This window comes from Poecile atricapillus, chromosome 3 (genome assembly GCF_030490865.1).
Source record: "Poecile atricapillus isolate bPoeAtr1 chromosome 3, bPoeAtr1.hap1, whole genome shotgun sequence".
Classification (NCBI taxonomy): Eukaryota; Metazoa; Chordata; class Aves; order Passeriformes; family Paridae; genus Poecile; species Poecile atricapillus.
The window spans coordinates 87,501,660-87,516,205 of record NC_081251.1 but is presented as its reverse complement, the minus strand read 5'-3'; the positions used below and the strand labels follow the sequence as shown (position 1 = coordinate 87,516,205).

Below are 14,546 nucleotides of genomic sequence, written 5' to 3'. Positions count from 1 at the left end.
TAAAAACACAAGCACTATATAACCTCTGTATGTGCGCCAGTAAACTTCCTGATCTAGAAATATACCTGCCAACAAAAGAAAAAAGGAGCATCTTCTCACAGATCACCTTGTTGGTTCCTGAAACAGGCTGACTTCATTTTTATTTTTTTTGTTAACAGGAAACCTATTCAGTGCAAAAGTATGTGAAGCACCTTCAGGACACTCTGGATATTTTCTATAAGGAGGTAAGATTTTAAGGTACCCTGGCAAGCTATGTTCCTGGCAAGCACACTGATGTTTTTCTCACCTCAGATAGACTGTTAGTGATTATGTTTCATACAAGGTCATCTTTCAAATAGCTGGACTCAGACTTTTCTTCAGTGCTGCATTTTAATGACTGTGCTGGCTAATGCCCTGAGAAAGAGGGCTGCAGCTTCAGAGAAACTGTGTGTTGGACAATATTTATATTGTGGACCAAACATACCATGACTGTACAGCCAGTTTTCATGGCTAAACCAACCAGGAACAGTTTTATTTACCCTAGAGCAAATGGAAATGTCCCAGGGAGTGAAGCAGTATTTTGGCTAGTTTGTATTAGCTGTTGAAATGTTTTTGGCTGACATCCACTGTATGTCTCCCTCTACCTCCTTTAATGCATCATCCTTTCACAATGCCACTGGCTGCAGCCAGTGCAGTTTGCACTGACTTCCTGACCTGCAGATGGCACTACTTTCTCTTTGTAGTGATATCATGTTCTGTTATTTGTAACACGTCTGTATGTCTGGTTATTATAATTTTCACAGCTCCCAAGAGTCTTTATCAACATGGTGGAGATGCTAGAGTTCTCTGGACTGCGTCAAATCACAGCAAGCTCTTCAGAGTGTGCTTTGACAGCAAAGTAAGTGAGCAAAACAGCTCTTTGCCTATAAAGTGATATTTTTTGGGCTCAGTCTCAATTCCTAAAGGAGGACATCCACACTGAGCTTTCCAAGCTACTTGCAGTGCTGCCTTTAACTGATGCACTAGTTCCCACCAACTTTCTATTACTTCTTACAACACTTCAGCTAAAAAGCATACACCTGTAGACAGCAAAGTTCTCACTTCCCAGCTGTAAGGCAGCATGACACAGCACAAGTCAACATATGATTTCGGTACTGCTGAACTTCAAAGGCTTTTTTTGCCCAGCCATCTGCTGGTCAGCAGCATAGGCTGACATCCCTGCTTCCTCTCTTTGTATCCAGTGCTGCATTACCTCTGGTGCAGGCTGTGCTGTATACAGTAGAGCACAACCAGGAGCTGCTCCTAACACCTAATGAAGGAGACCAAAATCTTAACTGAAAGAAGGTTGAGAGACTTGTTTTAGAAGGCAGCAGTCTTTAAAGGCATCAGAATGGATGAAAAGGTCTTTGGTCTTGCAGAGAAAGCTCTAACAAAGACCAGTGGAAGGTGATGCCAAATGAATTGACATTAAGTTAGGCACAGATTTTTAAAAATACAAGTGATTAACTACAGGAACACATTGGAAGGGAAAATAATGAATTGATGATCTTGCTCAATATCTTTATATTCATTCCCAGCACATTCTTAGAAGATGAATTTCAGTGAAGCAAAAGTTACTATCTCTAGTTAAGAATGTAACATAATAAAATAGAGTGGTGCAAGGACTTAGACCACATGAAAAATTTGTCTTTTCTAACTTTAAACTCCCAGATGTCTGAAACTCTGCTGTAAGCCCATTTGTGGACTGGGTTTTCTTGTTATTCCAACACATGTGATTTCCTGCTAATGTGTGGCATATTAAACACTTTCTTGTGTTTTACTCAAGAGTTGTGGATCCTGCAGTTCTCTCTGCCTATGGTAGGTGTTCATTTTGAAAAGTAAGTCAGTAGAGATTTTTATTTTCTGAGGTACCTGTCCATTCCTAGGCCACCAAGGTGTCTCTCCCTTCTGCATGTGAGCTTTGAGCACCTATCCTGAGCTTCTTGAAGCAGACACACAGCGCTGAAGAACTGTGAAGAGACTATTCTAGACTGGCTTTTAATTCTAGTATTTCTTTCATTGAAGGAAAGTTTGCCCATGCTTCTTAAACCCAGAGGAAAATTCTTCTGAATTACAAGAAATTAAGAGAGTTAACAGAGATTTTCAGGTAATGCACTGATTCTGTAACTGGCCATCTTTACTTTTCTCTCTTTATATTGCTTCCCTCACTGCCCTTCCTGTCGTGAATATCCTCGGCAGTACATAGAGAAATAACTGGAAAACAACTTGGCTACAGCCTAGTCAAAACCCTACCCAGATAACCAGTTCATAGCAGTGCAAGAGTTTCCACATTGCTTTATGATTTGACCTCAGTTCTGAGCTGGATGCAGATGAAAACCAGTTCTGTTTCCAGCTGCTGTTTTAACAATCTGAAAGGATTTAGTAATGATGGCTGCTTTGTTGATATGTGTTTGTCTGTTATGAGTCCAGTGAGTAGCTCACATGAATTAACATGTCACTGTGTGAGTGACAAATTACCTTGCATCAGCTGTTTTGTGGTTACTCTTAGCTGAAGAAATTAACTAAACCAACCATGGGCCAGCTTGCTATCTGAGAGTAACTTTTCATAGCCTCAGGCTCAAGATTCAATCAAAATTAACAGGGCATATAAATAGCTATTGGAGCAGAAGCTTTTTCCATCAATGTTCTTATGAATACAGGAATCACTGTATCAGCTCACATTATGTTCTCCATTCTGGCTCTGGCAATGGCTGTTGTGCAGTGAATCTGACAAAGCTCAAGAAATTCACCCTGGGTAATGCTTGTATAAGCCTGCTAGAGGGATCATTTTCCTTAATTAAGGAAGAGGGATTAGGAATGTTTTGAGATATGAACCAGGAGCAATAGCATTTATAACCATAAGATGGCAAGTTACAAGGAGATGGGGTTTTTTATTTGTATGAATGTCTGTGACCATAATGTTTGAAAGTGGCAGGTAATTTTCATATGTTTAAGTATTATTTTAATTCAAGCTCACCTTTCTGAAAAATCAAGTGTGCTTCAGCTTCAAGCTGGAATTTTGGACTCGATTGTCACTTCTAAACTTGCCTTGTTCCTTTTTTTATAGTTTTTTTCACAATTTTCTGCAAATTTTAATCTCACTGCAATTGTGCAGTTTTGGTTTCTATAAGGTTTGAAGTGCTTTTTTTTCTGGTTTTTTTTTTTTTTTTTTTACATTAAGCAACTTTTTAAAAAAAATAATCCAGCTTCTGTGCATTTTCTTCATGAAAAGCTGTTCATGAACCCTTGAACATTTGTTCATGAACAAATTACTGTCTTAGCCATTTTCTTTACTGCTTTATAACATTTAGCTGGATTTACACTAATGATTTACAGCTTCCTACACTGAAAGATGTATAATCTGCATGCTTCTGATAGCTGACAAATGTTAGATGAGCCTTGCTAGTAACCTTCTGTTTTCACTAATTACACTTCATGCAGGCTGAAGCCTTGCATCTGATCAGCAGCGGTGGGTACGAACAACGGGAGGACTTTGCTGTTGTCATCCAGCCATTTTTCCGGAGCACCTTGATGCCCCTGGATAGTGTGAGTCCTGTTTTTCTTTCCCATCATGCAAGGGCCATCTTGATTTCTCTTAAGCCAATAAGTTCCATGCCACAAGGACTGTGTTTTCTTCTCTTTGCACAGTCTAGTGGCACAGTGTGGAGTCTGTGGTAAGAGTGAGAGAGGAGAGAGGACAGGAAGTCTCACAAGAATGCAAGAAGATTCACAGTTCTTCCTGTGAATCAAAATGGCTTTAGTAAACATTCCTAGCGTGCACCATAAACTAGGCACCCTCTGACTGCCTCTATACTGCATGTTGCTTCCCTTGTTGAGGAGGTTGGTTAGCATTCACCACAGTTTCCCAATTTAGGTTTAGATTTTCTTCAAATGGAGACCACCACTTGAATCTCTGACTCATCCAAGCATAGAAACAGGAAGCAGCCTTTGTAACTAAACACTGATCTTCTTTTCTCCAGCCTTAGCATTATATATGCTCTGTAGTTAAGGATCCAGTATGAATCCTTGTCAAAAAACCCCAGTTTTACATAGTATGGAGCCCTTTTTCATACCATCCCCATTTTTATTTCTGTCAGCTTACAAGGTCGACCAATGGTCACCATACAGGTAGTGATGAGGCAAATTCCCCCCAAGAGAGACATTTGCCGCAGCTGGATAAGCTCACCATTTTTTTTGCTATCTGAAATTCATCAGAAATTTCAACACTTGAAAGGTTGTAAGTCTGAGTCACATAAGTTTAAAAAGTAATAATAAGCACTTTCCTATGAGTTCTGTACAAAATGGAATGTTGAGTCAATGGCAGGGTCCATGTAACACCTTTGACTGTTGGTTTAATGATAAGTTTAGTTTTGTTATGAAAATTTCTGTGTGAAATTGGGCAGGCCGCATTACACAGAAAGTCTCTAGTAATCAGTTCATAGTTAGGAGCACCTAAGTTTGTTTCCAGTATGAAAACATGAGCATATTGCCTTTAGGAAGATACCAAAATTGTGAAGTACAAGCACAGTACACTATTAGATATAATATGTCAGATGTCAAAGATTGAAATTTGCTGAGAAATAAATTTTTGTTTTTATTGCAGACCGGCAAGCCAGATATGAGTTTTTTTTCTGCAGACTGCTTTCATTTCAGTGTAAGAGGCTATGCTGAGATGGCAATGGCTCTCTGGAATAATATGGTAAGGGGTTACAACTTAGATCCCTATGTGTTTGTGGTAGTAGTATCTACAAAAGATCATGAGAAAGATATCTGAAACAAAAGAGTAAGCAAGACATAAAACTGATATCCTAACAAGGTTGCTCAGCTCTGAGGTTCTTCTCACTCTCCACTGCTTAGGAATGTAATCCAAAGGGATCATATTGCGTGAAACAGTGTAAGTTTTTGCTCATTCGAAATGAGAAGTCCCAAGAGTCTTAATGTAATGAAAACTTCCTTTCTGATTTGGTAAATAACTTGCATTAAAACAAAAAGTCAGCCTAGTTAAACATTTAGTTCTCTAAGTTTGCTGCAAATGTCTGTTCAATGAGCTTGCCCTTCTTCAGTGAATTCTGTTATATTTATTAGGAAAACATATATGTGACTGAATTTTTGCTGCCATTAGTGGTGTGGACATGTTGTACCACCCACTCTTGTATTTGAGGCAGTTTTAGTAGAGTCACTAAAACTCATGGGGGGCTGAAATCAAAGTTATGATGCTTGTAATCACATTCCATCTGTCATTTTGGGGGAAATTATAGCTTTTGAATAGTGTTGGAAGAAGGCGTCAGAGGCACATGCTAGACTTGATAACTCCAAGGTCACAGTTGCTTTCAGAAATGTTTCTCCACATTGGAAGGAAGACTGGCATTTTTATGCTGCAGCAACATTTCCTTCCCCTGTCTTGTAAACAGCAGTAGCCAAATACATTGTGCTAGCAGAAATCCTGCATCCTGGTTTGTGCAAGAAATAAGCATAAATGGAGGGGAATTTCTTTTCTGTATAAGTAAAAGTTCGAGCAAGATAAGAAACTTACAGGATACCCCAGGATGAGCTTGAAAATAAGGAGTGGAAAATGCAGAGCAGGAATATGTACAGCTGCCCAGTATAGCATATGAGCTGTAGGTCCAGGATTATAGAATGTACAATGCAAGCACATGCTCGGAGTAATTGATGTGTGCATGCACAGCAAATCTGCCTGTTTTCTATCAGGCTTCCCTGTCTGGGACTCCAGATGACAGCAGGCTGGTAGGCTTCACTCTGATTCATAGCTTAAACAGGGCTAATGGTGAGCCAGAAACCCCAGGCAAATGTAGAAAAATTCAAATAGAGCAGGGCTGAGGCTTTCAAGAAAAAAAAGAGACAGTACCTGGGCATACAGTGGTCTTATATTGGGTTGCCATGTGGTATTGGCCATTACTCATTCCTGAATCACCATCAGTCTTTTTTCCTATGCCACCAGAGGTTTTTTTCTGTCCAGACTATCACTCATTTCCTACACATATAAGGATATTGAAACAAAGCTTTCTACTGGGGTGGCAGGAATCAGGTTCTTGCTGAAGCAAAGCACAACTATTCCCTCGCATAGAGATCTGTTGGTTTATGCCAACTGCAGAAATTACTGTTTACTATTTAAATCTAGTTCTTGTAACACATCCCTGCTTTTCCCTTGCAGTCCTTGTACGGTAAGGCTGTTCAAGCTTACTGTAAGGCTGTATTGTTTCCCTGTTCCCTGAAAAGCTTGGCAGGCTGCAGGCTTATGGCCAAATGACATGGATTCTTGTCAGTGCACATAAAGGGCCAGACTGTGCCTGGCCACTGTGTGGGTATGCAGGGATTGGGATGACTTACAGAGTCTCTCCCTCATCATAATGTTCTTCACCCTTTTGGCTTTGTGCAAAACACAGTGTGCTTCTGCTGTCTGAAGTCAGAAGACTCTGTAGTCTTGAGTGGGTCCCAAACCCACCTTGTCAAGTCTTTGGCCGAGGTGAAGAGACACATGGACAGTGTTTGGTTTGTGTTCTTCCTCCACGCTTGCCACGTGCTCTTAGAGGAGCTGTGGGTTTCTTCCAAGACTTGTCCTCTGTGTTCATGGACTTGAGGATACCGTCATCTTCAAAGCTCAGAAGCTAATGCTCCTGAGGAATAGATTGCATTGAGATGAAGTAAGCATGGGTGGTTACAGAATTTTGCATTTTATCATCTTTTGTCTGGGCTCTGTGCCAGAATCCTTACCAACTGCCCTGGCGTGGGAAGAATTACAATTATTTACAAATAACCAGTTGCACCGCAGGCAGAATGCTGTGAGATATGAGCCAGACATCATACAAATAGCAGAGCTGTTCCTTTAAGGTGCAATAAAACTACCAAATTCAGTCTTCACTGCATTATCTGGTGGGTGGGCCAAGTGGTTAGGAGTCATACAAGAGTCGATCAGTATCCTACAATAATCAGCAAAACTTGGCATCCTGTTTTGCTTCTCATCTTCTCTTCACTTGTTAGCTTTCTTCTCTTCCCTAGTTATATTTTCTGTGATTCATGTATTTTTATTTTTCAGTCTCTGCTAGCATCTTTCTGGTTTTTTAAATTTATTAAAAATGAACTTGAGAGAGGAAGTATTCTCAGTGTTTCTGTATCAGAATCTTACAGATAAAATTTGTTTTTTCCACATTGCGTTGGTCTTGTTGCTGTATTGTTTCACTTCAACACGCAGCTGAGACTTTAATCCCTTGAGGACAGTAAATGCCTGTATGAACAATAGCAGAAGCAAACCCATCCTCTGTGCTGTATTCTCAGAAGTGCTGGATCACAACTTTGTGGTTCTCTACGGACCAATCTTGAAGCCATTACTTCAGGCATGTCCATACAACAGTTGTAAACACTTCAGTTAACAAGACTGAGCAAGCCTCTGCTCATTAGCTTAACTATGGCAACCAGTGGTATGTGCACTCCTAGCCAAGCACAACTGCCTGCTGTTAGCCTGGGCATATTTTATGTTGGGTTGGAAAGGGTGAGCCTGTGGTCAGCTACTGCAACTTAGCTGACAACTGATAATATAAAAGGCTCTGTTTGTCTTGCCTCTTGCAAGATTGTGAACCCAGCCTCAGCTAAAATTCCCAGGGAATTTCTTGTCTGAGTGAAGACTGCAAAGGTTGTCATTGCCCCATCCTCTCTCTGTAACTCTGTCATTTCTGAAGTAACTCCCATCACTATGATACCCAGGCATTTTTCTTTAAGTAATGTGCTAAGTAATATGTCTAACATCTGTCATGTGGGTTTTTCCTTTGTAGTTTTACACTGCCATTTGAGACGAGTACATGGCAGAACTGGGTTATAGAGAATAGAGAACCACTTCAACTTTAGCTGAATGTTTAAAATACATTGTATTCAGAGCAATGGAAAATGAAGAAACACTATCCTATTCCTTGCTTCTGAGCCAGTACATCAGATTCTCAATGTCTTCAGTTCACAAGTGTTAAAATGTTTGCAAACCTTCCTCTGCTTCTTCTACCACACTTCTTTGTTACTGCAAGCAGCAAAAGATTAGATAAGAAGCTGTAACTGTCCGAATCAAGAGAGTCTGAGAAGAAAAATACTCACCATTATGTTTAACATTGCTTTTCTCTTCTTCAGCTGGAGCCAGTTGGTGAAAAGCAGACTTACAACAACTTTACCCACGACAGATCAAAACTCAGGTGTCCAAACCCTGTAAGTAAAGGTCAAGGTGCTCTCTCCATTAATTACCTCTATTTTTTCTCCTTTCTTCACACTGGTAGAGCTCTTTAAAAGAGTATCTTCGTGAAGGTTTCAAATAGCTAAAATATACTCCCGTTTTATTACAGACAGGGAAATCTACTTAAAATTTAAGACAAAAGGCTTTATCTTCACTGCAGTGGAAAGCCTTTCCTTAAAGCTAGTTCTAGTGAGTCTATATATTTCCATTTGCTTGTTTGCAGCAAGCAAATTAGGAAGTGATGCCACTACTCCTGCTTCTGAGGTGGCTTGTTTTTTGCGTTCTTGGAATTTTCAGGCAATAGAGCAGGAGAGCGCTTGGGCTAAGATGGAGAGAAGTCAAAACACGCTGATTGTCTAAAAATCTACCATTCCTCTCTGAGAAGGGGCAGTGGCATATTGTTGGGATACTGCCATTTGAGTGGTTTGTGGTCAATAAAGCCTTTGCTCTCCCTTTGTAGGAGAAACCTTTTCTTTCCACGCGAAGAAATAGTGGGTTTGGAAATTCAGATCTCAACTTGGAGAAAACAGAATCTTCAATCCCCTATTGGGCTGTACTTGTGACTGCAGTAGCTGGGGTCCTGGTGGGCTCTTTACTTGGCTGGGTTGTGTCACGAAGAAGAACCAAGAAGTACCAACATAAGGCTGACACAGAAAACAACATTAAGACAACCCCTCTGTAACACAAGTGGAACCAACATCTTTCTCTGATGAGACTGCTCTCTGTGTGACACAGAGAGTAGCAGAATAAAAAACCTGTTGGATATGAATGAAGCTTCTTGGTTGCCCAGGGATTTTTGGGCCAAATAACATTGATCAGTAATGGATTTTAGAATTATCCTCTGCAGACCATTCAGGTAGAGGATGAACTTCAAAGTATTCTGTGGTTTCACACCAGCTGGCAGCTAAGTACAACACACCTGCTCACTCAGTCCCCCTCAGTGGGATGAGGAGGAGAACTGGAAAAAGGTAAAACCCATGGATCAAGATAGGAACAGTTTTAATAACTGAAATAAAGTGTAATAATAATAATTCTAATGAAATGGGAAGTAACAAAAAGAAGAGAGGAATAAAACTCAAGAAAAACAAGTGTTGCACACTACAATTGTTCATTGTCTTCTGACTGATGCCCTGCATGTCCTTGAACAGCAATCAGCCCCTCCTGGACTTCTTTAACCAGTCTATATAGTAAGCATAATGTTCTATGGCATGGAATATCCCTTTGGCCAGCTTAGGTCAGCTACCCTGGCCACAATCATTCCCAGCTTCTTTTTCTGGCAGGGCACGGGAAACTGGAAAGTCCTTGGTTAGAGTAAGCACACTTAGCAACAACTAAAATATTGGTTTGTTATCAATATTATTCTATACTAAATCCTAAAGACAGCACTGGACCAGCTGTTATGAAAAATATTAACTCTATCCCAGCTGAAACCAGGACAAAGTGTTAAAAGCTTTTTCATTCTAGGGTCCAATTCTCTGTTTCATGAATATTACTCAGAATCTCTATTGCAGAAAGCAAGAACACTCATTCATGCAGCTTGAGTTCTTAATTGTGCATCTGTCCTTTTCTTATAAACCTCTGTCTAAAATGTTAGAGACAAGTCCCTGATTGCAACCTGGTGTTCCCCAATAGTAAGGTGTGAGTGAGATCAACAGCAGCTTTGATTTCACATGTTATATTCCAGCAAGACCATTGCATTGCAGGTGCTAAGGTGATTCTACATGGACAAGTACAATGCCATGGAAACATCTTTAAGCTGGTTTCTGAGCAACTTGGATCCACATGGTATCTCTGGTGCAGTGCTGGACAGCACAGATAGAGTAACGCCGCATTGCCTTGGACTCCAGGCTCCTTCCATCTGGGATTGGGTGTGGAGCTAGGCTGTATCTGTCACTTCTTCTCCAGGGCTAAATAGCCCAGGGACAGTCCTGTATTCTGTCCTCCTCTATATTGGTTCCAGAGTGAGTCTTCTTGTGATGAGTTTCTTCACTAGCATCTAGTAAGGGGGTCCAAACAAAAATGCAGTACCTGCAAGCTAGCTTGGCTTAACCCTTCTCATAGGACTTGTGTTGTGTTCAGGTCTCCCAAGCTGGAGACTCCCCAGCTATTATCCATAGAAGAGCTTGCAAAGTTGTTTATCACATTTTGTTTTGTTTTTAAAATTCTGATCAGGAGTTCAGAGATCATCCTTTCTGGAAACTAGACTTTCTTTGTTTTAAACCTTCAGGCCAATTCATATTATCTATTTGTATAAAAGGTTCTTCACAAGATCTGCATGATCTTGTTTCCCAATATCTTTCTTATTTCCTATGTTAAATACTTTACCATTTAATTTCATTGAAGCCAAAGTGAGGTTTGCACTGGTACTATGTGATGTGTATTACATTTCCACTCCAGAAATGTAAATGAGTAGAAAATGATAATGTTTCCCAGAATAAAGTGTTCTGGTTTCCTAAATTTATTATTATGCATGCAGAAGGTATTCAGACTCCTCATTTTTCCATTTCACTTCTGTCAGTGTCCTTGCTAAGGTAAAAAGAGGTGGGCAGAGTACAACTTACATAGTCAGGTTTCAGGGGCTGTAAGTGCATTCACCTTTTCTTTGTTCTGCTCTGAACAAAGAAAAAGTAGTAGTACTTTTATTTACCTGCATCTTATCCACAGATGTGTGTCTGTGAGCTCTACATGCAGCACAAACTGGGGATATATTTAGAATGCAAACCAGAAGCAGTTACATCTTGTTCCAGTGCAGCAAAGGCTTTTCTTCCTGTCCCTGTCTTCACTGTGGGTCATTAAGTATCTACCTGATATTTATTTAGCTTGGGAAATGGAAGAAAACACAACCTCCAACCAAGAGACAAGATTTCAGTGTATTCCACAGCACCTACACTTCAGACACATAAGGAAAAATACAAGCCTCATAAGTGAGGAAACTGAGCAAATATCCAAAGGCTGCTATCTCCTCTCACCCCTTAACGTTGTTCTTGTGAGTTGTCTTCCCTACTGGGAACTTTGATAGCCACTGCTCCTACACCTCTTGGTTTGGGAAGAAGTAAAAAGATAATAGTTCTCTACAGAACCTTTCATCAGTACTAGGAATTTCAAAGGAAACTCAAGAACCATAGTTCAGTACTGATTTACCTTTCCAAATCATGTGTATGCAGGAAGTGGGGTGGAAGTCCTGGAGCATGAGTTAGAGTTTTAAAATGTTGCAGTCTCTCACATCAGGTTTGTCCTGCCTAGAGATGGGTGCAATTGCTTCTTGGGTTTCATGCCTGTGCCCCCTGCTAGGACAACTAAACATTCCCTTTTCTCACTGTCATGGGGTATCTTCACCTTTAAGACAGAGTAAAAAGAGGGGAAGTTGAAGCTACTGGTGGCTGATGGGAGTTTTTCTTCCAGACCAATTATCAGTCATTTCCACAAATTGACAGCCGTTCTGACCATTGTGAATGGTCAAAAAGTGAATTCAACTTGTAAACACCTCCTTAAGAGGTACATTCCGAGTTGTCTCATTCTCTTTGATTTCCGACTGCTGATCAGGTAACAAGCTCTGTCTTGGCTTCCCCCCCCTCCCCGCTCCCAGGCCGGAACGAGGCCGCAGGGAAGGGGGGGGGGGGGGGGGGGGGGAAGCAGAGCTGGTCAGCCGAGCTTAGTTTTCAGTTTCTGCTGCTGGACTGAAACCTGACACCATGAACTTTTGCAGCTTTCCTAAAACTTTTAATTCTTTTACTACCTGGATAAACAGATTACTCCTTTTTCTTAGAAAAGACAGAGAAAGAGAGACAATCAACATGTAAGACATTATAAAACCACCAAAAACAGTGAAGAAAAGAGTTAAGTTTAAATAAGAAAGAGAGAGAAAGAAGATGCTTGCGGCTGAAATGTCTTTCTGTTACAGCTATGGAGATGGACAGTAGTTTAAAAACTCCTTTAATTCATGACTAGAGTATGGGAGGAATAGAGTATTCAAAGTGTGAACTTTAGAGAAAAGAGAGAGTGGTTGTGATACTGTGAGTTGCTGGAAATTACGAGTAAAGTGAAAATTTTAAAGCCTTGAGAGGGCAAGAAGATGGCTGTTTTCCAGGAAGGCTCACAGAAACAAATGAAGAAGACTTCTACCTTTGAATAACTTATCCTTAAAAATAGCATCCCTGGACTCATTTGACCCATGCACACCTCAGAGTAGTGTACAATGGGAGGAGTAAACTCTAAAAACTCCATAGATTAGCAGAAAGAAACTTCTGTTTCTCTACAAAAACTGATGAAAAGACTCTAGAAATTAGGACTGTTTTTGACCACCAAGATTCTAAAATTTTTTTGTCTCTATGTTGTTATGTGTACCAAGAAATAGTCAAGTAATGAGAAGTAAAAGAGTTTTCTGAAAGTTTATTCTGGTATTCTTATTCTTGTAGTTTGTTAATAAACTGTCTTTATTCCTTTTAAGTTTTAAGCCTGTTTTGCTCTTATTTTAATCCATATCTCACAGCAAGAAATAAGTAATTTTTTGTTACTGGTTTAAAACCACGACACTCACTTAGGAAGCTAAATTTCATTCTGATCTTCTAAAACCTAAATTATAAGAAGTGCAGCCAGTTGGGAAGTGAAAAGAAAGATGGCTCTTAGCTCATTCACTATCCTGAAGGATACCATTTTACCCAAGGATTTTGCTTTGGCCAATGATGGTCTTGCCCACTGTTGGAATCTGAAATAAAAGCCTCTCTGAGTCCCTCAGAGAGAGAAAATAATTAAAATACATTAAAAAACATAGATATGAAGTAAGAGTGTAAGTTTTCAGTAAGTAAAAATATAGCTTAAGTGCTTTAAGAAACTGTGCTAGCTAGTGAAAAGCCCTAGTTTAAAGTTCAGTGATACTACCTTTTACAGATTTAACTTAGTTCCAGACATAATGAAAGCATAGTAAGAACATAGCTTACATTTTTAGATAGAACAGATAGAACTATATACATAAACAGATAATACTCTATACATAGGATTTAGGTAAGGACTGACACTGCTTTTGCACGTCAGAATTAAGCTTAGATTGGTGTAGAAAGAATGTTTTAGAACTGTGTTTTTAGCTGATTAGATTATTTATGAATTTAATCCCTTGTATTAAGAACGTACACACATGAAAAAGAACAGCAGCACCATCATCATCATCACCTGAAGAACTACTGCAACTGCTTCTGCTGCTGCTGCCCAGATCACCAGGACTTTATGCCAAAAGCTTTTAGCACAGACTTTAATTCTGTGAACTGTTTACCTTCAAGACTGATGCATTCATACAATAAACATCTTCATAGCAATCAACAACTGCTCTTGTTTCCTTGAGACACGGAGACCCTCATGAACAACTTGACAGCCCACCATTGAAAAGCACCTTTTCTGTGTGATTTTCTAACACCCTGAGAAAACAGGCTTTATGAATGCTTCCTCTGGAGTAGAGCAACAGCTCAGCCCACGTGAACAGTCACTATCCAAAGGACCTTTGTGGATACCAGCCAATAGCTCAGGTTGTCAAGAAGGACATTGGGGGTAAATATTACACTGTTCCCTGGACTTGAGAAATAATCTGTTCTTCAAACAGGGAAGAGATGAAGCCTGACAAGTGTTGGCAAACATTTGCCTGCAGCTTCAGCAGTTCTGGAGTTGAAATTCTGGCCTTCTTTGTTACTGCTGATGGGCCTTCCTCTTATTGTGGTACAGTGTTTGTATTCTGCTTTGTAAGGTCTAGAGTTAGTTTGCCCCAAAATCCAGTTTAGGTGTTCAGTGAACTTAGGGAAGAGAGAGAAACTTCAGAAAAAACATCTGCAGAGAATTTTGTGTGGCTTTGGAGATTGCTAAATGTTTCCTCCCACCACCTTTTAAGTGGTGAGATGTGCTAATGACAAATGATGTAATTTTAACAGCTAGACAATATGTGATAGCCTGGGAAATCTGGGCAGGAGTTTTGTTATTTTGGAGGATATTTTGCTAAAATGTTGAGGTTAAACAACCCTACCTAAAGAAAGGAAAAGCTCTGGATTTTTATAGCTCATCATTTTTGTGATTTACGCTCCCTGGAATATTGAAAGAATTTGCTATTGGAGTATCATAGGTTTGCAATGCTTGCTCTTCTCCCCCCACAAACCCCCCTTTTCTTTTTAGAAGGAAGGTATCTGAGATTTTGTGACCAGCAGGACAAAAAAAACTTATCAAAATGTATGGATATAAAGTAGTTCTTATATTACTAAATAGAACAAATTTTCTGGGTATGATAGATCTTTGAGCACAACAGGGAAGGATGCTCCTGTGA

At 39.9% G+C, this 14,546-nt stretch overlaps 1 protein-coding gene across 1 annotated transcript in view; it reads left to right on the top strand.

The window, feature by feature from the left end:
* Positions 1 to 12,248, top strand: part of PLB1 (phospholipase B1) — an 86,271-nt gene extending 74,023 nt beyond the window's left edge. Inside the window, exons 50-56 of the mRNA XM_058836019.1 lie at positions 159 to 224; positions 783 to 877; positions 2,044 to 2,125; positions 3,460 to 3,564; positions 4,622 to 4,717; positions 8,149 to 8,223; positions 8,709 to 12,248. Coding sequence (XP_058692002.1) covers positions 159 to 224; positions 783 to 877; positions 2,044 to 2,125; positions 3,460 to 3,564; positions 4,622 to 4,717; positions 8,149 to 8,223; positions 8,709 to 8,930 — 741 coding nt within the window. The 3' untranslated portion in view covers positions 8,931 to 12,248. The remainder of the gene's footprint in view (positions 1 to 158; positions 225 to 782; positions 878 to 2,043; positions 2,126 to 3,459; positions 3,565 to 4,621; positions 4,718 to 8,148; positions 8,224 to 8,708) is intronic.
* The last annotated feature ends 2,298 nt before the right edge of the window (positions 12,249 to 14,546 follow it).